The sequence below is a fragment of the Haemorhous mexicanus genome, chromosome 4 (genome assembly GCF_027477595.1).
Source record: "Haemorhous mexicanus isolate bHaeMex1 chromosome 4, bHaeMex1.pri, whole genome shotgun sequence".
Classification (NCBI taxonomy): Eukaryota; Metazoa; Chordata; class Aves; order Passeriformes; family Fringillidae; genus Haemorhous; species Haemorhous mexicanus.
In genome coordinates, this window is record NC_082344.1 from 61,085,210 (window position 1) to 61,109,741 (window position 24,532).

At 40.0% G+C, this 24,532-nt stretch overlaps 1 protein-coding gene across 3 annotated transcripts in view; it reads right to left on the reverse strand.

Annotated features, from left to right (window-relative positions):
- The window catches only part of SLIT2 (slit guidance ligand 2), a 258,432-nt gene extending 235,364 nt beyond the window's left edge, over window positions 1–23,068 (reverse strand). For all 3 annotated transcript variants that reach the window (XM_059845090.1, XM_059845089.1, XM_059845088.1), the window contains exons 1-4: window positions 22,500–23,068; window positions 20,633–20,704; window positions 19,340–19,411; window positions 2,286–2,357 (exon numbers count right to left, since the gene is read on the reverse strand). In XM_059845090.1, coding sequence (XP_059701073.1) covers window positions 2,286–2,357; window positions 19,340–19,411; window positions 20,633–20,704; window positions 22,500–22,675 — 392 coding nt within the window. In that variant the 5' untranslated portion in view covers window positions 22,676–23,068. The remainder of the gene's footprint in view (window positions 1–2,285; window positions 2,358–19,339; window positions 19,412–20,632; window positions 20,705–22,499) is intronic.
- Between the last annotated feature and the right edge of the window lie 1,464 nt (window positions 23,069–24,532).

Consider the following 24,532-nt stretch of genomic DNA (forward strand, 5'->3'; position numbering starts at 1 on the left):
TCTCTCAACCCGTCCAAAGAGAAATTGGAGCAGACAGCAAAGGGAAAGCATAGCCGGCCGGTGGCGGCAACCAACTGTGTCCAATCATAATTCATATACAGTGTAACCTCTTTCTTTTATATTGCAGTTAGCCTACACAACAAGCATATGTGCTTCTTCACCTGGCATCTCATTTACAGCCAAGGGTCAAATGGTAATTATTATTCACAGAAGCTCAATAGTATGTTGAAACCTCGCAGTGCACACATTGTTTGATTAGCTGTTAAATGCCAAAAATAAATACTGAACCCAAAGCAAAAACTATAGATACAATTGATCATGTTTTGAGAACTTAAATTCTCCTTAGAAAACTATTTATTTGGATGTAAATACATCTGAGCCTATCCAATGATACATGTAAAAAACCAAATCACTTTATATTCTTCAAAGGGAACAAGCTACATATTATCTGGAAACTAACTACACACATTTAACTAACATCAGTGTCTTTTTTGGCCTGGCATTTTTGAATTACAAATTTAGTGCTAAGCAGCTGTAATTTTTTACTACCATTCATATTTTCTTTTAAACGTGAATACATTATAACCAGACACTCACTTTCATGGTCTGATCAACAATAACCCTTAGGCAGAGGAAATTTAATACTGTGAAGCCAGTGATCTCTTACTTTCCTCCATATCCACTATGAGCACTTGTGTGCTTTATGTCAAAGGACATTAGAGATTTAAGACTAGCATCTATCAAATACACAATTCTGAAATAAATATATTCAAATATGATTTTGAATGAAGTGTGTATCCATTTTTTTTGCCTGCAAATTATGGCTCATTTCTATTATATATGTATCTAGGTAGCAACCATTACACTGTAGGTTGAAGAATAAAATTACCATAAATCCCTTTAATCTCCTTCCTGATAGAGGTAATGTCTTTATCCCAGCTGATGGAAATTATAAGAGATTCAATTGTTAATATACAATAAAATATTTGAATATATTATAATATTATAGTAGAGCAAAATATTTTTGTCAGGAAAAAAAGCCTTCAGCAGCGTTCTGGCCTTGTCATTTAAGAGCTCATTAGATCTATAGGGAATTTTTTGGAAACAAAGTATACATCTAAGGCTGTGGAATAAAATAAAATGCGCAAAAATAAATGTTTACAGTAATAGGAGTAATTTTTCGTTTGCTATTATATACTGCTGTAAGGAGGGAGAAAATAACTATTATTTCACAATAGTAAAATAAAAATCAGCTAAAAATAAAAGCATCACATTTGTTCTCAAACATAATTCCATATACTAAAGTGGAAACGAGAAATCCCACTTTCCTCCAACTTGACTTTTCTTTTTCCAAGCACACAAGTGATGAAACCCAGTATTAACCAGAAATTTCAACAGCAGAAATATCACCTGAAGCCTGAAGAAATGTATCAAACATATCTAAATTAAAACAGAGTAAACTGGTACAACCTTATAAAAGCCTACTTAAGTATGTCATGTGTTATCCCTTCCATACACATACTGTAACTTAAGGTACCTTACAATTTATTTTGTTCAAGTAAAACATATTCTAACTAAACTTTATTCCACATTTCAACTGCAACAGAAATAAGTGGCTTCTTAGAAAGGACAATGGGTCAAATAATGTATTTTAAAATATTGTCTAGAGTAAAACATTATCAAACCGAGTAATACAATCAAAACAAAACAGTCATTCCTCAATTCATTGTCATTTTTATCTAGGGTAAAGCATTTAATAATTTTTTCTCCTCAGAGCTTGATTTACTAGCTTTGTTTTCTTCTGTTGAGGGACACAGGAGAGATTTCTCTACAGACCTAGCATTTGCCAATGCCATCATTTTTCTGGCCAAGTGTGTAAAGCCACAAAAGAAGAACACCACAAAGCCAAAGTGCTTACACAGTGCTGCACCTTCGGGTGAGAATCTCCACAGGCATTTTTTAGCTCTTTTACCACAGAAAATTTTTAAAAATAACCCAACAGGAGAAAATGAAATCAAAGTATTTTTTTCTGAAAAACTTCCTTACAGAAGTGGGAATAAATGACAAAATTCTCATACAAGTATCAGTATATGACCTAGATGTAAAATACAATTAAAAAAAAAAATCTTGCAAGGCAAAGAAAGTACTCAGTTTAAACAAAATACCAATGTTCCAAGACACATTTTTGCCCAATGTGAGGGAAAAGATAAAAATTCTAATGCAAGACAATAACAGACCAAATCCAAGTTTTCCAAAATAATAGTTATTGGGCTGTGCCTACTTACAGCCTGTATAACTTCGGAGTCCCCAGAAAGAGCAGCTCAGAAAGCAACTGGAGGTTATTTCTGTTTAGGCGCCTTTGGAAAGAAAAAGAAAAAGAAAAAGTTGTGTTAAATTACAAAAATGCTAAAGCAATGCAATGCAACCACTTTGAGTTGGAATCTCAGGGCTGTAGCAAGCTGATTTTAAAGACCAGAAAGGTCCATTAGCGGAGACATGGTCCAGTAGTAAATTTACCATGGACTAATTACATTTTCTGGTTTCCCCCAACAGACTATATTACCTATTTTATGAAAGATTTTGAATCTCTGCAGTGTGAACCAACCTCTAAGTCAGGACTCCATCCTGCATAAACAACATGAAAGCTAAAAATACAAACTCAGCAGTGCAAATTCAATTCCCTACCAATTCTATGTTCCTCTTAGTATAATGGAGCAGATAGACATTTTGTGACCATGAAAAGGTTCAAGGGAGCGTGTATCAAATGTATACACTTTCAGTAACAAGATAATATATGATCCATATAACCTATTTATACAAATGTTAGAAAGCAAACGAAGCTGTTACAGAAACCCTGATCAAATAGAAATCAAAAAACCCCAAAGAGTTACAGTTTATATCTGGCATTACAAGGTTTTATCATGCAGCTTTTTCTCTTTAACTCTAAAGATAGGAACTTTGAGGAAGCTAAATTTAAAAAAAAAAACTTGATCAGTTGTACATAAGACTGTACAGAAAAAAAACAGCAACTGAAATCTGGAAGGTGCCCATTTGTCAGTGAAGATTCTCACTGAGCATGCTGACCAGGGTCACAGCTGCTCAAACTGAGGTGACAAGATCAAAGCCCTCCATATTATACCCCCAGACAACAGAACAACCACTAGCCAAGGCAAATATATTCTATCCTCATGGTTTTTTCTAAACATATGATGCAGATTATTCTTTCTGCTGTGTGTGACAGCCCTGGAGCATACAGTCATCCCAGTAAAGAAGTCAAGCTCAAAACAGGGTTTTGGTTGTTTTTAACAAATGCATCCACCACATGTGGCACCTGCCATTCAAGCAAAGCAACCGACTGGAAAAGACTGTTGTGTCCCATAAAATTTATCACAGGTCACACTTTGTAATGCACGATCCCTCAATAATTCAGGGAACTCAGAGAAACCCAGGCTGCATAGCACTATCTGATATATACATTATAGATATATATATATATAAAAATATAATTGTAACAGTGGTTACACTACATCAGTAAACTGCTATCAACATATTCCACAAGGCAAAAAAATATACTGGGCATCAGTCTTGAAAAATTAAGTTTTAGAATTTCATAAATGCTCAGATTATCTTGTTTGTTAGTCTTCAGGCTGAACCCCAATAATTAAGACTGTTTAGCCTCTCTGAGCCAACTTCTCATAAACTTTGTTCCATATCATGGTCTTTCCAGTTTAAAGGTTTTCCCAGAAACTCCTATGTAGACATGTAGATACATAGAGACATTCAAAATCAAATTTTACATAGCTCCATGATTTAGTTCAGTTAGTTTTTCCTCCCTTAAAGCTCGATGTGACTACTGATGAGAGTGCAATAATCTGAGAAATATTTTTATGCACACAGAGGGTTGCTGCCACACTTCAAACCATAAGGAAGCAGTCAGCTTCTTGAGTTCTAGTTATTCTTAATTCTACAGTGTTAATTTCAGGTTCTCTTCTGTTAGTAAAACATCAGAAATCCTGATTTCTGTAAGCAGGAGAAACCTAAATCACATATTTAGTGATTAAAAAAAACTGAGTGAAAGAACCAAAAAATCTAAGACTACACTACTGGGATAAGAGAGAGACAATGCATTTTAATAATTAGGAAAAAAAATCTTAATCCAGCAACAACAACAACATCTAGATTGTGATCTTGCCAGTCGCGCGTCCAAATTATATAAAAGAAAGCTATAATTTAAAAACTACTGGAAGACTTCTGATTTGAACACTACTTAAAAAGAAAACCATCCCAACATAAAGACCATAAAGTGATACATTTTACTGTTTCTGCATCTACAGCATTTTCAAAATAAAGTCATTTATAAATAGACATTTTCTGACCTTTAGTAAATTTATGTATAAAAGTATATGCCAAGACCACAAAACTTAGTTTAAAACAATTGCCTTCTACTTAACTTACATTTGCAATCCAACAAGATTTTGAAAATAAACAAATGAACTAAAGAGTAAGTAAAAAAAGAAAAAGATCATTCAATGCTTCTCTTAGCTAAATAGAGACTTAAACCTCTACGTCTGTTTTTACAGATCCAAAATTACATGGAAATGCATGAGGGTAAGGACTAAAAAATGAGTTTCTAATCAGTTCTTCAGGACAAAAATTTCTGTTGACACTTCTAATTAAATCTATTAAGTTTGGACACTAGATAATAACGAGCTGTTACTGAATGAAATTACTCAGTTTGTGTATATTTGTAGAAGTTTCATATATTACATAAAAGCCTCTCTACTACAATTAAATAATATTAATTGATGATCAAGTTCATCAGGCAGGCTGCCTTTCACTAAATGCAAGAACAGTCTCACAGGGACACACAGGATCACTCAGAAGGATACTTCACCTGCAAAATAGTTGCTCTGCTATTTAATGACTAACACAAATCAGGAGTTTCTGTTATTACCTGTACTTCACATACCCCACACAGCTGTATACCTTTAACATATGATGCATCTGCCACTCTACAGACTTTCAAATCTAAGTTATGGACAATGAATCAAGTTGTATTAATTAAACTAGCAATTAACAGCACTACCCTCATGTCTCACCAGTTTCTACCCTGTGAGCTTGGAACTTCAAATTAGTGTTTCAAGACATGATTTTACTTTGCCTTTCACAAGACTGAAATACTTGTTCTTTCAGCACTACACAGACTGAGGGAATACACAAATTACTGATCCCTCATGAATCCTGCATTTTGCATCTTTTACTTTGCATAGCTTTATCCCACTCACTGAATATTCATTTAGAACTAAACTTTCTCTACCAAAAAATTGACTATTCCTTATTGCCTAGGACCAAGAAGATAACGGCAATAATGGGAAATACATCTTTCACTATACTTCAAAAAGAGACTTCAGATACTCTTTACACCTAACAAGTTATAGCAGATGCTTTTAAGAGTCCATTTGTTGAGTTTTCTGTATGGAGATTCAAATAATTAGACTTCATTGAAATACATTTTTCAAGACTACAGTAGGTAGTTCTGTCTATAGAAATGATATGAATATGTAAGTGAATGGGAAAAAAGTATGCAGAGCAAGTCTGAAGCAACAGCCTGCTATCACTACACAATAGTCTCCCACCATTCAACAGTCACCATGAGGAGTTTCTAATCTTCGGAAAGAGCCACACAGGGAGTCGAGAAAACACATTACTATTTTTATATTATTCACTATTTTACATGGTTCCCCAACAGTTCCACTTTTTCAGGTGACCTGATGCTGAATTTTGTCTGAAATAATACCTATCCAGAACACACAAACATACTGAAACAAGAGTGAGTGAAAAAGATCTCCTTTCTCTCTAGCTGAAACCCAAGGTAGGTAAGCACAGTGGATCATGGAATCCAAGACTGTAGGTTTTAAAGAACTACAGCTACTTTGAGTAAAAACAACCGTAAACATTCCACCAGACCTTCTTTCCATGTTTTCATGGTGGCAGACACTTAGCACAGTTACCTAGCAGGCTATGCTTCCCCTGGGACAATGCAAGAAGAGAAATTTCAGTTTCACCAGCTGAACTGCTCTCCCAGAACTGACATGGAGCTCAAAGTGAAGCACTGAAGAAACAGTGATGAGGTATTCCATACTGAGACAACTCACTTTTCCAACTGAGCTACAAATATCTGTGTTTCTCAAGCAGAGAGCTCAGAGGAGATGAAGCATTAGTGGTGTGAGCAACAGAAAATGGACTGAAGAATCTCTAACATTGTAACAACTTGGACTGTAAAGTCCTTTGGTAGTGTCCAGAAATAAACAGATGAGGCACCAGTATAAAACAATTCTTTCAAGTTGCAATTCAAATATACTTTTTTTCTTCTGTTGCTGAACAGATCTTTAAAAAGAGATTGGGCAAACTTACACAGATAAATTTTTGAGCTCTTCACAAATTCAAGCAATGTCCACATACTACATAAAGGACACAAAGTATTTCAAATACTTCAGTTTAAAACTCCCAGAGGTCAGTCTTCTAGACATGGTAAAGACTAGAGAAGCACCTCCAAAGTAAATAAAATTATGGTATGAGTATATAAAAGGATTTTAGGACAAAGAAAAAAATCTTTGACAAATGAGCAAGTGAAAATACTCACTAAATGAAGCTCAATACCAACAGGCAGATAAAAAGTAAAATCTGACAAAGAATAAGTAACTCTTTGAAGAAGACAACATTAAGGTAAGCAAAAAAGTGTGACTTGATTTGAGCTAGCGGTTCTGAGCAACAGGCTATGTTAGTTGAAATTGGTACACATCTGAGTTTTACTTGTCTTCTGCTTGCAGCCAAAGTACACGGAGATGATGACTGAGGTACACTGGAGGGAGAGCACATTGTGTTCCCAGTAGCAACACATCCTAATCCACTGAAGTCTGGCCATGCCACAAATCCATCCTGATGTGTCTCTCAAGTTTTCATGCCACAATAACTATGATCCAGTAGCAATCATGCACGGAGGAGGAAGGGAGGAAAGAAAAAAATCTTGATTGCACTGGGTACAATGTAATCACCTGCAATTGCTATAATTCACACATATTTGTTTCAGACTTGTTACAGCCTTCACTGTAACTTGTTTCTGATCCCACTGCATCAACTACATTCAGCCAGAGAAGGTGTAGGAGACTGTAGAGCCTCTCTGGGAAAATGAGCAGTCCCAGTTCTTGACTGTCCTCACAGAGAAGTTTTGCTCTTACATGCAGCACACTTCCCACTTTGATTTATGCTTGTTGGCTCACCACAGCAATGAGCCTGGCTTGATGTTTTTCATAACCACCTCACAAGTACTGGAAGGCTGCTCTTTTGTCCCACCTAAGCAGGTTTCAAATGGATTTTAGTCAAGTAGATGCAATTCTACCCATAGATCCTGTAGGACAAAAGAAGCCCTCAAAGATAACTCGAGAGCTGATCGAAGTTAAAAGCTGTTTCAAGTCAGTTATAAATCAGCTGTGCTCTTTAATTAGAACCAGCCTATCCCATTGGATGCATAGAGAATGAGAGTCTTCCAAAACCCTAAATACAGGACAGATGCATTTTATCCCACCGCCACTGCTTCAGAAAAATGATTGAATGCTCCTAACTCAAAGACTATTGATAGTAGAATTCATTATTTTTCATTCCTCCTTGAAAGTTAGCCTAGAAAAGTAAATACACTATCTGCACATAGTAGCACACAGCACCATACAGGTTAGAAATTGCATTCTTCAAAGGAGCATAGCCACACCTTCTGTTTGTCAGCAGAGGAAATAACTATTACACCCATTTAAAAATAGCATGTAACAGCTCAGTGAAGCTCATTTGCAAAACATACATAAACTTTAAAAGCATAAAAGCCTGTTTACATTACATTTCAATTTAAAAGGGAAGAATATGTCAGTAATCAAACTTCTGCATGTTCACCCAGGAGCACTTTATACTCACACCTGAGCCCACAAGGCTCCTTAAACAGTTTCAAGATGTTACAGGAATATGCATCCTCTGGTATGGTCTAACATCAGTTCAGGCTTTATGAGCTCAGGAAATACAGAAGCCACCTACAAAATTATCCAAGTACTTCAGAAGAGAAAGCTATTACACAGCACCCAAATCATTGCCATGGGCTGCTTTAGTATGATGTCCAAAACATTTTACTTTAATATACAGAGTGACAATAACAGATATCAGAATAAGTGATTCCTACTGCCTCAACAGAGAAATTATAGACTTAACTTAGACTTCCATCTGAAAGGAAGGCAAATCACTACTTTCTTACAAAAAACATTGTGCTATATCTGCCAGAGGCAGAAAATATTTGTGCATCCATGTCCAAAGCCACAATCTGCTGAACTCCAACACATCTGGCAACTGCTGTCTCTGAATGTGACTTGCATGTCATCAAGTGAGAGGAAAGCTCAAGAACTAAGAGCTAAGCAAGAGATTGTGCCAGTTTTTCCATTAAGAATTCTCTGCAAGGACAATTTCTCTAGTCAAACTACTCATAATCTCATTAAGCCTAACAATATCAAGTTCACCAACCACAAGAGTAACAACTGGAATCTGAGAAGTTCAAAGCTGTTCTTACAGCATTTGGATGTCCAAGGTTTTCCCCAGGTCAAGAACCACTTAAGCAGGACTCCCCTTTCCAGGCTACATAGTGACTAGCTAAAAAAGACATCTAAGTTATTCCCCATTTAATTTCCAATATAAATTAGATATTTGTTTCAGTAAATTCTGAACAGCAGCAGGACACTACTGCAAACTCAGTTTCTTATTTGTGTAGGAAGCAGTGGAAAGTACTTCTCAGCTATAGCACTACATTGAACTAGTGCACGCTACTTGAAACCTAAGGTATTTTTCTGTCCTTCATTTTCTTCTCTCGTGAGTTTGATGTCAAGTCCAAAATTACCACACTCCTCTAGTATCCCAATCAGTTCTCCCTACATTATGCAGAACAGTATTTTGTGCTGTCAAGAGTCTATACTTACTTTACCTTTTTAAAGCATTTTTTTTTCCACTACACAGAAAAGACAAACTAAGGCTGCTGTTTTCTATATTCCTTACTGTTTCAACAGAAAATATATTTCCATAAATATTTAGTCATTATTCTTATTAATTCTGCCTACACCACTATAAAGCACAAAAAACACAGTAAAAGCCAGGAAACTGTGGGCTAGGAAGCCTCATCTCAATGCCTGGGAAGGCAACTGGGCAAAATATTTCTATTTCTATTCTAGACACAGTAAGGACAAGATGATGACTGGGAGTGGTCAGCACAGATTTAACGCTGAGAAAATGATGCCTGACCAGCCTGGTAGCCTCCTACAATGAATAAGGAACTTGGCAGATGAAGAGAAGGCAGTAGATGTTTATCTTGACTTCAGTAAAGGTTCTGACACTGCCATTCATAATGGTTGTCCTCACAGACAAACTGACAGAGTACAAAAGCAGATGGTGAGGTGAACTGAAAACTGCCAAAAGTGCCAAGTTCAAAGAGCTGTGGTCAGGGGCACAAAGTCCATTTGGAGAACAGTCTCAAGTGATATACTCCAGGGGTCAGCAATGGAACCAGTACTGCTCAAAACTTCATTCACAGCCTGCAAGATGGGACACACTGCACCCTCAGCATATTTGCAGATGAAAAAACTGGAAAGAGTGACTGAGGCACTAAGTCTGTGCACTGCCTGATAGTAACACAAACAGGCTGGAGTATTGCTTGAAAACAGAAACTTAGGAAGGGCAACAAAAGGGAAATGGAAAGCCCTGAACCTGAAGAAGAGTAACTCCATACAACAGCACACACTGGAGAACCACCAGCTGCCTAGGGTGCAGGTGAATAAGAAATTCAAATGAAGCCAGCAATGTGCCCTTGCACAGGCCAACAGCATCCTGGGCTGTAATCATAGGAGTGCTGCCAGCAGGTCAAGGCATGTGGTCCTTCCTCTAAAATCAGCACTGGTGAGACATCTGGAGAGCTATGCCCAGTGCTGGATTCCCCACCACAAGAGACTGGACCAAGTCCAGGGAAGAACTGTTAAAATGATGAAGGAGGCAGATTGAAGCACCTGTCACATTGGAAGAAGCTGAGAGAGCTGGGACTGTTTAGCCTGAGGAGGAAAAGTCTCAGAGATATCTCAATACCTATAAATACTTCATGTGTACAAATAAGTGATGTGATTTCATCCCAAGTAAAAAAAACTGAGCCAGACTCTTCTCAGCGGTGCACAGTGAAAGGACAAGAGGCAATGGGTAGAAATCAAAGTACAGGAAAACTGTATTTCAACTGAAGTGTTTGACTGTGACAGTAGTCACACACTGGAACAGGCTGCCCAGAGAGGATGAAGACTCTCCATTGCTGGAGAGATTCAAAACCCAACTGGAAACAGCCTTCAGACACCTGCTTGGATGGACATTGAGTTAATCAGTAGCAGGGGATTAGACAATCTACAGAGGCTTCTTCAAGCCTCCACAATCTTGTGAAGAAGGAAACAAGTTATAAAACATACTACATGTTTAAAACATGTGACGCCATAGAGTAAAAGAGGTTCAAGTATCAGCCAAAACAAGAAGGATTTGACAATACCTGGGATTACTTCCAAGAAAGCAAAAAAAAAAAAAAAAAAAAAGGCAAAGAAAGAGGAGAGGCAAAGCTGATCTGATCTAGTAGGTGGAACTTAGCTAGGGTTTGAAGAGATTGTTTAGAAAGACAAGAAAGGCCTGCAGATAGTCCTGATAGGCTTGTAACTGTCTTTCTGGCATGAAGTTACCACAGTAAATTTTCACTCAAGTATTTTTCTAGAGCACCTGTACAGACATCTTGCCAAACTAAATCAGAAGTGTGCCTTAAGGTAAAATGAAGGGAGACTTTGCCATGTTGTATTTGACTAACAGTCTAGACTATTGTTAAAGACAAGTCAGCACAATGAACACATACTATGAAAGAACACAGGAAAATAAAATGCTTCTTCGGATGAAGTTTCAACCAGGTTCTTCATAGTAAATGAGGTAATATAACAGTATGAGTCACTGAAGTTGCAACCAGATCCCTCATACATTTTGGAGTTCATCTCTAAGACTCCAGATAGAAGTGTGATTTCTGCAATCAAAATAAGGAGCATCTTACATAATCTTTCAAATATGCTATATTAAAATGTAATGACAAGTCAATTTTCACCTGTGGCCACCTAATATTGAATCAGCATTTAAAAAAATTGAACTCATGCTACAAAAACTAAATATGATTTTTAAAAGTAAAACTAAAATGTGTAGCTTTAAGTTTAATAGCAGTGCTTTATAGAATCCATTTAAAATAGCTTCTGAACAAAAAACACCCTTTGAAACAAAAACATTGGCACAACAGCTCTGCAGAATCAGATCTAGTTTCACCATTTTGCAACAGTGCAAATTACCCATTTCAGAGGAAGCAGAAAGAAGAGCATCCAGCACACAATGCCACAAAGGATGAGCACAAAACAGATGTGGGAAAAATAAACAGCCTTCCTGCCCTGGAATTTGTAAAAAGGTCTGCAAAGAGCAAACAGGACTTCTCACTGCAGTTTGACTTCTAGACCTATAAAAGGAGTCCCATGAGAAAAGACACTGAGATGAATAAAATATAATAAAAATAAATAGTGGGCATTGACAAGTTTTTCAGAAGAACATTGCTCTTGGAATTAGTTTTATCAAATATTTTGTAGTGCTCTGTAATCAAAATGTAGCTATGATTAATTTTTTAAAAATCCATTAGAACACTGCATCTTTTTATATGCTGTCTTCAAAAGCAGCCTTTGTCTATCTCTGATTCAACAGACATTTTTAAAGCAGATATTCGATGTTGCTTTGACAAAAGTCTGTTAATACAGAATAATTTAAAAGTACTACTGTAGTTATTTTTCTTTAAAAAACTATTTCTACACGTGGCCTGTATAATTCATGAAATACAGTCCCACATTCCACTGGTAAGTGATTAACACCGCAGGCTTTGTGGTCTCCTCCCTGTTCTAAGAGGAGGAATGTGTGGTGCATTGCCCTTAAACTATGCAAGACTAGCTAAAAGAAGGATTTCTCACATCCGTGATTAACCAGGAATAACTGCCCATCCCCTTCAGGGCTGTCCAAAACCAGGTCTCTCTACCTGAGCTCCTTATTCTTCAGTTACCTGTGACACACCTGTGTGAAGGAATTAACTCTTCAACTGCTCATAGACCGAAGCCACAAAGGTGATTAAGTACCAAGGCCACAGGGAGGAGACAAGCCTAACATCAAGCTGCCTTAAAAAGCAAGCACATGAATAATCCCACGGGTTTTAGGCAGTCAAACCCAGACTTCCCCAGCAGCTGTAGCCAGAACTGCTCAGAATGTACCCCAAATGAAAAAAAAATAGTTCTCAGACCAGTAAGGAACTTGCATGCCACAATGAAAACCAGCATTCAGTGAGAAAAGAAACTCAAGACAAAATTTATCTAAAGAGCTAAGAACTCAATCTAAGAGCTCAGTACAACTTCTATACTATATAAGACAAGGTTTTATCCCTAAAAACTGATTTCATTGACACACTTTATAATCAAGCACAAGATGAAACATTGCTCATTTATCAGCTGTGTTTTTAGTAATGATAGTGAGAGAAATGATTCCTGGAATAGTGGTTCTACTGCTAACAGAATTTTTGCCAGGGATCCTAAAACTCCACATTAGCTTTGACACTTAATTGTCTGTAAATTTGGGGGGGGAAGTCATTTTGCTTCAGCTAAAAACCCAAAACCACATCATAAAAACAGATGACATTCAACATTTTTTCCAGAAGTACCTGCTGCTAAATTTTGATCACATAGCTTCATAGATATGAAATCTAAGGTTTCTACCACTTCTTCTGTAACTGAAAAGACTATATACTATCAGATTCAAAACTCAGAAAAAAGTTCAGCCCAAGCCTGCTTATTCTAGGATTAATTTATTGATGCAGCTCACATTTAAAAGACTCACAGAAAATACTGCCATTCCTCTCTTAAAAGTATTTTCCTACTTGGAATGTTTATTTTATTGATAGAGTTAGTCAATTTGGAATAAAACTGCAATCTCATGCCACACATCAATACATAACAAAATATTAGCACATAGGTTTACTTTAATCTCTGGACAGCGTGGTTTTTTTCCCATCAGTGATTCAGTAAATCTGCATCCTAAGAAAGAGCATATATATAATACAGCCCTTTTGTAGACTAGACAGAAATTATAGTATTTGTTCATCTAGTCTATTTTGAAGCAGCTGTTAATGCCCTTGATAAATGCCCAGGCCTGATGGGCAGTTAAGCCCAAGACAAACTGTATTTGTACTTGCCTTCCTAGATGGAACATTTCATTTCTTAATCTACCCTGCAATGCATGACTTTGTCAGATGAGATGCTCTGTAACACCCCATGCATTCAGAGATCATGGTAACTCCCAAGTCAGTTTTGATTTTGTAATTTCAAAACCTGCTAATGCAGTGTAATAATTTACTACATTTATCTGACTAAGAGCTCAAATGGATAACTCTAGCCCTGCAATACATGAATACAACTAAACCCCACTTTATTTTACTGAAGCCCATTTAATATTTTTGACAAGATGATGTTCTTTGTATTGATGCTATAATTTAGCCCATGCTGCAGCTGAAGATGCACATAGTAATTTCACATACCAATCTGTATCCTGGAAAGAAATCCACCTAGTACTACAGTTTGTTTACTCAGTAGAAAGAACTTTTTCTTGAAGCTATGTAGTTGAAATATACTTTTTCTTTTATACTATGGCACATCTGTAAGTTTCAAACTGTTCATCCACAGCATGTACAAAACAATAGTGACTTTCAGTACTACTCAAACACTCATAAGTACACACCTAAGTAAGTGCTCTCTTCATGTTAACTTTGAATAACTTGATTTAATGTATTCATGGAGCTAGAGCCCAAGTAAATAGCAAGTAGGGACAATTCCTCGGTTTGGCATTTTAGAACTGTGTTGTAAAAATTTAGAAAAATCAACAAACTAACAAAACATTTAATTCTTGAAATCTTTTATAAAAATTGAAATATTGCATCAGTATGCATTGTAAGAAACATGAAAACACAACAGGTAGATTTCAGTTTAAAAGCTACTTCATGTACCAGCTTGATGCTCAGCATTCTTTTCTTGAACTCATGACTGCAGCTTACTAATTTATCATGTAGCTCAGGGGGGCTGTTTTTCAGGGAGGTATGGTGGGGGTATTTAGCTCAGACACCAAATCAGAAGATGAAGTTATTCCTTTGAGAGTAACATTTCGTCTACACACCAGTTTTCAGCAGAAATAGGTTTGGGGGGGGATTGGTGGCTTATTTTTCCTTTGTTTATGGGGTTTTGGGTTGGGTTGGTTTTTTTCTCCCCCATAGTTTGCCTTTTTTAAGTCTACACAGGTAACACTTTAGAACTGTTAACATAATATATAGACATTTTAAAAATAAAATTTGCTAATTCAAGTATAAAAAATAGGGAGGCTTGGCCTGGAAGCTTTTTAGGCCACACTAGTAACCTTTCTCACAGGAGTAATCAGTGAGACTACTCAAGCAAACCAAGTTATTCACATGGTAAAGGTCTGCAGAATCAGACTCTAAATTTGCATTTTAGGGACATACTGCTCCCTCACTGGATTATTCATAAATACAGGAAGAAAAAAAGTAAGTAATTTTGAAATTATTTCTGTAAACTCCTCCTATTCTGACATTTTTTTCCTTGTCATAGTAAGAGCTGGAATCCCAACTACTAGAATTAAAAAACATATTTGGAAAAATTATGATTGAAAAGTTTTCCTATCAGGCTTTTTTTTTTATAAATGAAAAGGTAACTGCTCTTCTCTGTAAACATGTGAAGAGTATATTTAGCCCTCAAAAACCTGACAACCCTCTATTTCTAGACTACACAGAACTGTAAACAAATTTTAGATTTAAGTAGCTTCTTACAAAACTGGTTCAACAGTCTATGGCAGCTGTCTTCAACAAAATTTTATATTCCCTCCAAATGACAATAACTTGTAAAAACACTGGCATATTTTGAGAAGTATTTGCAACACTAGAGAATGAGGTGAACTTGGGGATACAATGGCCTACACTTACTAAAAATTATTTTTAAAGCTGTGTCTAACAGTGTCAGTTTTCATTAAGTGGAAGCTTTCAGTTTATCTTCATCTTGCTGTCTTAATATACTATTTCAACTAATATAAACATCACACCCAAGATGACAGTTTTATGAAGAAAGAAGAAACAAGTGTTTGATTTCACACTGTCATAAGGAATTGTTTCAAAAAGCTTTGTCCCCCATAATAAGCAGTGGTCTTTGGAGATCCAGAAGTGTTGTGAAAAATCCTCCATGTCTTGACCCTTTCTGTCTTCCTGCCACGAAGCATATTGAAAACCACTGCTGACACATGACTGTGGTCTCTGTAATAGAGGTTCAAACCCTAAGAGGCCACATCCAACCCTCTCTCTATGGCACTTGCCATTTCCTGAAGAGCCATATACTCTTTAGAGGCCCTGCTCAAGAACATGGGCTCATATGAGTTATAGATAATAAAGAAAGTCCTGCAGATGTTAAATACTGTAATTATTGCAGATGTCAAGACTGTAACTAGTCCAAGAGCTTTTAGCAGTGCTTCATGATGTACTCATTGGTACAAGCTGTCCCAATTGAACTTCAGTGCTAACAGCCCATTTCTCAACCAAAGAGCATTGTTTCAGCAGACAGAGCACCTACACAACTAAACAGACCAATTCTTCTGTTCAGTATCCAGTCTGTGAAAAAAATCATATTTGTGGCAGACAAGCCAGTTCAGGCAGTGTTGTACAAAACTGGCTTGGACTGGAACCTTAAGAGCTCAGCCTTTAAGAGCCTTCAAATCAGTCAGAGATTGGAATTAAGTGAACACTGCAGTGTATAGCCATTTGTTTGACTTGAAGACTTCTCACAGAAGTATTCATCCAAAAGGCTTACAGCAATATCAACTTCACCAGTGTTTCTCTAGCTACTACAGTTTCTACAAACCTAAAACTTACTAAATTGCTAATTTCCACCTTGTTTTCCCCCCCCTATTTCTTAAGTAGCAGGCATAGGTACACAATAGCTAATTGTAAATAAAACTTTTACTTGAATTCAGGCTGCTGTAACAATAATCACTTTTTACAGCAGTATTTACTGCAGCCTTGGCTGCCATTGCACTTGTACAATTACACTGGTGTGACACCAATTCCCATTGTGGAACATATTAGGTCTATAGGTCACAAACAGCTTTGTGTACATACTAACTTACATAGTGTACTAAAGATATGCTGTTATTTTATTAAGCTATAGGAGAAACCACCTGGCAGATTTATATGGATTTAATAAAATTCAATCTTAAGCAGATATCTTGTGAAGAGGTCAAAAGTTTCTCCTCTCTGAGATTAATTTTGCAAAGCATTTCAGGTCCTCCCATTAAAAAGAGCTGAGGATATCCAGCATTTTGAATTATCAGACCTATAAGTGAGCATTCACAAGTAACTAATTAACCAACCACACAGCTCCTTGGAAATCAGAGTTACTGGTCTAAAAAATTTAACTGAGACTGCAGTTAAAAACAAACCAAAAAAACCCAAGAAACAAACAAAAAGCCACCACCCAAACAAACAAACCCCCAGCACTTCACTTAGAGAGATGGGCATTTCTTTTTTCCCAAAGAGAAACTCTGTGAAGCCTGTTGTTCACATTGAAGAGTACTGAAGAACAGGAAATCTCTTTTAAAATTAAGCCTGTATAAACTAGCACAGAATATTTCAACATAAGCAGTATTACATGTAAACAATCTTATAAATTAAATGGACTTATTTAAGCTGCCCTGAAGTTCTCTTACACCCTCTGCTTGAATGCTAAAAGGTCTGTATCAGGTATTCTTTGACAGCAGCTTGGCACATCACACTTGGAGTGAAAATGTGACACCCTACACTCACACACTGAAAAAAAAAAAAAAATACAAAGCTTTAAAGCGCTTGCTATTTAATGCATAAAAGAAAATACTTGAATGAAGTACCCACAGGTTTCCTGAGAAATCATTTTGGATTTAAAAATTCCAAGGAGATGAATTGGCTGTCAGATAACAATGTGCTTTCATCAGATGGACTTGGCAGTTGTAAACAAGAAGAATTTTCTCAGCTTTTCCCCACAAATATGAAATATTTGCTCTTAGCCAACAGCTGGGGCAGTTTAAAGACACCCTGCATATATATTCAAATTACAAGGCATCCACACACCTAACATGGACTGAATTCCAGCTAATTAAAGAAACTGACAAGTGTTGGAGCAAATGTAATATAACTCTGAAGCCAAAACATAATCTAACTTCATAGGTCTAAATAATTACGTTTTCAGATAGTATAGTTTGCCTGCTGAAGGATGAACAAATATAACCCACAAAGTATCCAAAAGTATCAAAACTTCTCTTCAGAACTATAATCTTATGTAAATGGAAAATAGCTATTGTTTTCCAATTATCAAGGGAAAACCAAAGAAAAATGAAACAATGTAATGGCAAAATACAAACACATCAGACAAGTAAGTTTTAACTACTGAAGTTCATTTTTCTCTGGTAAAACAATTCTATACTTCAAAAATATAACCAGTAAAAGCCTTAAAGTTCTTTGAAATTTGTTAATCAATCATATAGCAGGATCTTACTCTGAAACAGTTAAGAATTAAGGCTGCTGATAAACTGTTTAAAAACTTTAAGTATTTGGTATCTGTGACAAACTATATACACAGTGTGGACCTCAATGTTTTTTCATGTTTCACATATGAGTATTTACTTTGCAATATGAACTACACTGCTGTTTAATTTATTATCTAGACACCATAAACCAAATTTAGGAATGTGCATATATAATTCCAATCTATCCCTCAGCAGGAAAAGCTGTTTTAAATCCCTACACTTGGTACGAAGTTGAAAACACATTGTAAAAAAGCATTGAATTAAGTGTTTTAATATGACTTACAAATGCACACCCAGTTTTTTTCCAAAGAGTAATCAATCTCATTAAAATTTATTTGAAAAAAAAAACTTGCACTATATAATAACACTAATTTTTTAGGTCAAAAAGTTACTTTGGCTTATTTGAAAAAATAAGGTAATTATGTCAAGTACATAATATTTCAACTATTATAGAAATATCATAATTACACTGGTGGTTACTAATTCTCTTGAACAGCTTCATCTAAATTACCAACCAAACCATAATGGTTTGCGGAGGTTTTTGTTTTAAACACACAGCAGCTGTGGGTACAAAGTTGTAATAAGACAAAACTCTAAGAAGACAAACTATGTTCAGGCCACTGCTGCTTTTCAATTGAGTACAGTAGAAAAACTTCTATCAAGTTAAAGCAGCAGCAAATGAAACACTGAACAAGACCTCAGAGGCATGCTTAAAGAAAAAGTGATATAATGAAAATGCAACAACTACGATGCCTAATAACGAAGACCCGAGTCAAGTTCTACAAGAACATATATATTAATATTTTCCAGGCTCCACACTATGTCCAACAAGCAGCATCCTGCCTTTAACAAGTCGGTTGTCCCAAGTTTCACAATACATTTAAAAATATTTTCATTTAAAGTGTAACAAAATAAGAAGGCACATACTGAAAACTAGCTTGGGAATTACTCATTTTCTAGATCTCACTGCAACCAAGGAGGTGTTTGTACTTCAACTTCACCAGATAAGGTCCTCTCATCTCTGTTCCATCTTCTCTCCCCACAGCACACAATTTTTTTAATCCAAATTCAAATTATTTTTGAAAACTAATAGTTCGTATTTTTTTCTAAGCTTTGTAAAAGCTTCCATCATAAAAAAACCTGGAGTAGAAGTGAATCACTGCTACGTAACAAGAAAACATTTTATAGCCAATAGTTACTTTTAATAAGGCATTGTATAAAACATCTAACACTACAGGTCAGAGAGCCTACTTTTGGTGCATTTGAGTTCTCAAAAGTCCTTGTGTATTCAAGATTAAAGTGAAAATATTAGATAGTATTGAAACCATTTCCTATGAGATAATCGCAGTTTTCACTTTGAATCCAGACTGCTCTTGAATGCTCCCCGCCAACCGAGTCCCCTAAATACTGCTTGAAAATTTCTTATTTCCCTTATGTCTCAGTAAATCTCTTATGTCTAGAAATCACAAATTAAAAAACCAAAAGTATTTAAAAAATCTGAAGCCTGAGTGCCTTGACACATAACTAATTTGACCCTCCAAAAGTTGAAATGTTTAGAATTAAATATACTTACAGCCTCTCCAGTTCTTTTAAATCCTGGAATGCTCCTCTCTCAATCGTACTAATCTTGTTCTCCATGAGCTGACTGAAATATAGAAATTTTTAGATGTAAGTTATAATATCTCTCAGAGAGCTTGTCACATCAACAATGGTCATTAAGGCAGCCACATTCTTTAAAAAAATCCAATAGCTATAGTAGAGTGACATCCACTTTAACCTTCTGTATCCCTGTCACCAGCAATTTACACGGGCTCATATAACCAAAAGTAAGAAAATAAGCCTTGGTAAAAGAAACAGGAATCAATAAAAGGTTTGCTCATTTACTTAAGGAGTTACAAGTTATAAAGCTACACATATGCCCAGAGGCTGCATGCTCACATGCACACACATCACTGCCCTTCGGCAAGCTGGGAGACTCCAGCCGAGCAGTAAGAAGGTGATACTGGCCTCATTGGAGAATAACAAAACCACATCTCTGAATTGTGGTGTTGGGAGATGCACCAGCTAAAGACTGCACAGAGATCGTAACTGTAAGAGTATCCCTGTTTTGTAACAAAGTCAAAACTTTCTACAATGTTATATTTACTTGAGAGAGAAAAGGAAAAGGATTTTACAAGACCACTTGCTCAAATTAAACCGGCCTTAAATAAGCTAAGTAGTTAGATATTTACTTCAGAAAACAAAAAACCCAACCAAAAAAAAAGGCAACAAAAACAAACAAAAAACACACAAACTACCACCAAATTTTAAAATCTTTAATACTTGATTTTTTTTTTAAAACAAAGAAAAAAAAACAAACCAAAAATTCCACAAAACAACTCCTTCCTCAACTTCAATGGTAAAGTTTCTTTTTTGTCCAGAAACTACAAAAGAGCAATAATAATCACCTAGGACTTGTTTTTACATTCGCTAAAGAAATAACTTTTTTCTCAATTAACTCCCTTGTAGTTCTGGTTGAGAGTGCCCATTTTCAGTGTGAACTATAAATTTCACAGCCTGAAACTGAAGTAACTCCAATGGTTATTTAACCAATTTTAGCAAGTCTTACTTGCAAGCTATGTGCTAAATTAAGTCCTCAAGTTATCATAATCTTAAAGGGAGATTAAAAACATGTAAACAAATCTTATTTAAGGGAACTGCTCACTTTCGCATAACAGCGTATAAAATGTGGCAGAGCAGTTTTAGGTTCAGATATGGTAATACAGTAGCTAAAAAGTGATAACCCATCCAGAAAATGAACTGAAATGTAACTACAACCTGTAGCATCAATCCTAAGAGTTATCAATGAGTGAAAGAGAAAACTTACAGAACTCGAAGGTGCCTTAGACCAGCAAAGTCAGTCTTCGTGATTCTTGTGATGTTATTTCCATTAAGATCCCTAAGAAGAATAATTTGTAAGCAGCAAAATTAAAACATTAAGAAGCTATTTGTTAAACATTAAAAAGCTAATTGCTTTGTTTGTTTTCAGGGGCACAGCATTTTCAGAAGTTAGGAGACATAAATGAATGCAACAAACCATTCTTACAATTAACACCATGTGAGTTCCTAATTTCCAAGCAGCTGACATACAATTTACCTTGAAAACATTAGTTTGAAACTTTGCAGCAGGAGTGTCTTGGAAAGTCAGTTCTGCTTGCCATTACAAAGCTCATGTTTAACTACAATCTTTATCAATAGAAGAGTTCAAGGCTCTGTGTTTATAACTGCATTTAGAAAAACCACAAGACTTGGCACATAGAGGTCCACCTATATATATATGCTACAAACTTTAATTGACTGTTACAAAAACTAAGTGACTGAAAAAAACCCCAGTTTTCACTATTTCAGATTTCCCAGTATGGCTAAAAAAGGTGGCATAGGGCTTAAATACTTATAACAAATATTAGGTTTCAAACAAGCATTAAGGTTTCAAACTGCTGGAGTAAGTAATTGGAAATAAGGTTTTACCAAAACTAAGCTCTCCACTTGCTGCACAGGAAGCTATACTGACTGCAGGATGCAAAGCAAGTTCAGAAGCAGCAGAAACCTGCATTTAGGCCCTAGCATTTCTGATCATACTTCTATACTACTTTTTCTTCTGGAGTATATGCCTCTTTTTCATAACTTTTTGAGTTTAAGAAATAAACATCTTTCAATTCCAATCACTACAAATAAAACCACACTTGGCAATTAATGAGATAAATCTTTAGGAAGTGGTATTACATGGAAGCTATTCTAACAATTACAGCTCATTCCCAGCGTAGCTAGGGAAAAAAAAAAAAAAAAAAAGTAGTATGTTTTTAAGTGCTTTATACCACATATGGCCAAAACACCACTGTAAAGAAACCACACGAGTCCCGGGACAAATGTGTCCCTCATACTCTCCCCGAGTGAAATTCACCACTCCAGACGCGCGTTCACATGCCAACATTTAAATGACTTATCAGAGAGTAAGAAATAATGCGCACACCACTTCCACTCTCAGGACCCCTCTGAAAGGCAGCCTGATACAGTAAGTAACCGGCCACATACAGAAGACAGCCCAGCCGCGGGTGGAGGGTGGGAGGGATCACCGCTACGGCACCACTGAGTGCCCTGCGAGCGCGGCTATCGCACCCCGGCGTGCCCTCGCCCGCCGGCAGATGCGCGCTGGCGCCGGGGAAGCGCCGGCAGCGCGCCCCCGCCCGCCCCCCGCGCCGGCCACCGCGGCTCCGCGGCGGGAGGGAGCGCTGCGCGGCCCGGGCCTCCCTGCCCACGCCCGCGGAGCGCGGCGGGGACGCGGCCGGGACGCGGCCCGGCTCTGCCCCGGGGAAGGCGAACCGTAATAGCCAAGTTTGACGGGAAATGGGCGCCGGCGGGGGGAGAGGCCGCTCCGCCGCCGCCCCGGGGCGCCCCCCGGCCGCGGTGGTGCCCGCCCCCGCTCCCCGCGGAGGCGGGAACCGCGCTGCTCACCGCGGCTTCCCGGGATGAAAGGCAGCGGCTGGGAACAGCGCCCACCTCTTCCGTGTGTCTCCGCGCATCGCTGTGAAACGGGCACGGCAAGCAGCAGGAGAAGGGAACAGAAAAACCCCCACCCAAAGGGCGTCGGGACCCTAAACCAGGCCGGGGGCCACCTCAGCCCGACAGCCAGCCGGAGCTCTGAAGGGAGCAGGGGGCCGAGGGACGCTCGCCGCCGCCCCGGCCGGGTTACTTACAGCCTCTCGGTGTTGCGGGGGATGTTCCTCGGGACGCCGCGCAGCGCCAGCCCGTGACAGTCCACGGTGCTCCCCGAGCAAGAGCACTGCGCCGGGCACGGCTGCGGCGCCACCGCGCCCGCCATCGCCAGCAGCAGCCCCAGGGACAGGGTGAGCTTCCCCCAGCCGCACATCATCACCGCCCGCTGCAGCCCAGCCGGGCCCACCGGCCTCGGCCCCGGGGAGGCGCGGGGCGCGCCTCCCTCCTCCTCGCCGCGGGGAGCGCTCGGGCAACTTTCACGGTGCGGAGACGGTGAAGTCTTTTCTATCCAAAGCCAAGTCAAGAAAACAACCCCGACAAAGTGAGGCGGGTGGCACTGGTCGGCTGCTGAAGGCAACTTCGCCAGGCGCGGGGCCGCGCCCGGGCCGTCCCTCGCTAGCCCGTCGGTGGCCGGGAGAGGCGACACTTGGGTCTCGTCTTCACAAGCTCCCCACGATAGCGAAGCAAACCCAGGGTCTCAGGGTGCGGTGGAGTTGGGCGAGCTACTTATGTTCCTCTTCGCCCCTTCCAAAGCCGTGACTCCCCGCTAAGCCCCCGGCGAGAGGCCGCGGAGCCCCGTCCGCCCAGCGGCGCTTCCTGCGCGGCGACCCGCGCAGCGCTGCAGCCGCTCCCACGCGCGTCCCCCGCCGCGGGCCGCTCACAGCCCCACGGGGGGCGGCGGCGGGGCTGACACCGCGCGCACACCGCCCTGCCAGAGGCGCCTCAGCAAATCATACCCCTCTCGCAGGCATTCATCAAACTGTCTCACGGAAGGAGGAGGGAGGGGAAAAAAAAAGTCAAACACACAAGATGCTGTTGGGCTTGGCTCTCCACCCCCCGCGCCCCCTCCTGCTGTACGCTCCCAAGCCAAGTTTAGCAGGAAAGGGCTGGTCCTAGACCACGGTAATAATAAGCAGTCGAGAAGTGATTCGTTGCCCTGCTGGAAGGGAGTTCATCCACGACCTTCTCCTCGGTGACAGATCACAGTTATAGATCCTCCTGTGATCCCGGGAGCACGGCGAGACAGAGCAGATAACAAGCGAAGTGCAGCAAGAGCGGGAGGGGCGGGGAAGGGTGTTATTCTGCTCCCCGTGGTCTCCCGGATACCGTGGCTTTGCTGCGGCAAAGGCACCTGATGGAAGAGGTGGGAACTGCTCAGTCCTTCCAGGTGAGGCCAGTTCAGCAGCTCCTGGGCTTGCTGCAGGAAAGGGAGCAACTTTCCTCCTCTCCCGGAGCCTCCCGAGGCGCAGCACCTCGGGAAGGATTGGCGCCTCTTTTCCCGATCCCGCCGGTGCACCTGAGCTGTCGGTGCTGGTGCCGAACAGCCCGGCCCTCGGCTCCCTGGCGGCGGCGCTCCTCCGGCGCAGAGGGAAACGGCGGAGGGGAGCGGGAGAATGGAGACGACACGCCGGGCTCCTTCCCTCGCACCCCGAGTCTTTCCGCTTGAACAATGGGCTAGCACCGCCGCTCGCAGGCCGGCCGGCTCTCCTCCCCGCCGCAAGGTGCCTGCCGCCGACCGCCGAAAGTGCTCCCCGAGCGCGGCCGGCAGCCGAACGAGCCGCCGGCACCTCGCCGAGAGCTCCCCACGCGGCCACCCGGCACCCCCCTCCCTACCCGGCGCGGCGCCCCTCGCCCGCTCCCACGGAGCCGGTTGCGCCCCCCGCGCCGCCCTATATAGGGCCGGCCTGGCCGCGCCCCCCCGGCCCCGCCCGCAGCGCCCCGCGCCCGCTCACTGGCTGCGCCGCCGCCCGCCCCGGCCCGCCCGGCACGGCCCCGGCACAGCCGCCGGGGGCGGGGGGTGCGCGGCGGCGCCGGCGATGAATGAAAGTTGGGGGAGCGCGGCGGCGGCGCGGGAGGCAGGTTCCCCCAGCCCGGTCGGGGAGCGCCTCTCCACTCCCCGCCGCACGGAGCGTGGAGTTGCTGCGCGGAGTTTGCCACGCAGCTCTGGCCTGCGCGTGTCAGGCGCTCCACGAGGGAGAAGGGAGAGCAGGGAGCGGGACCAGGGTTCTTCGCG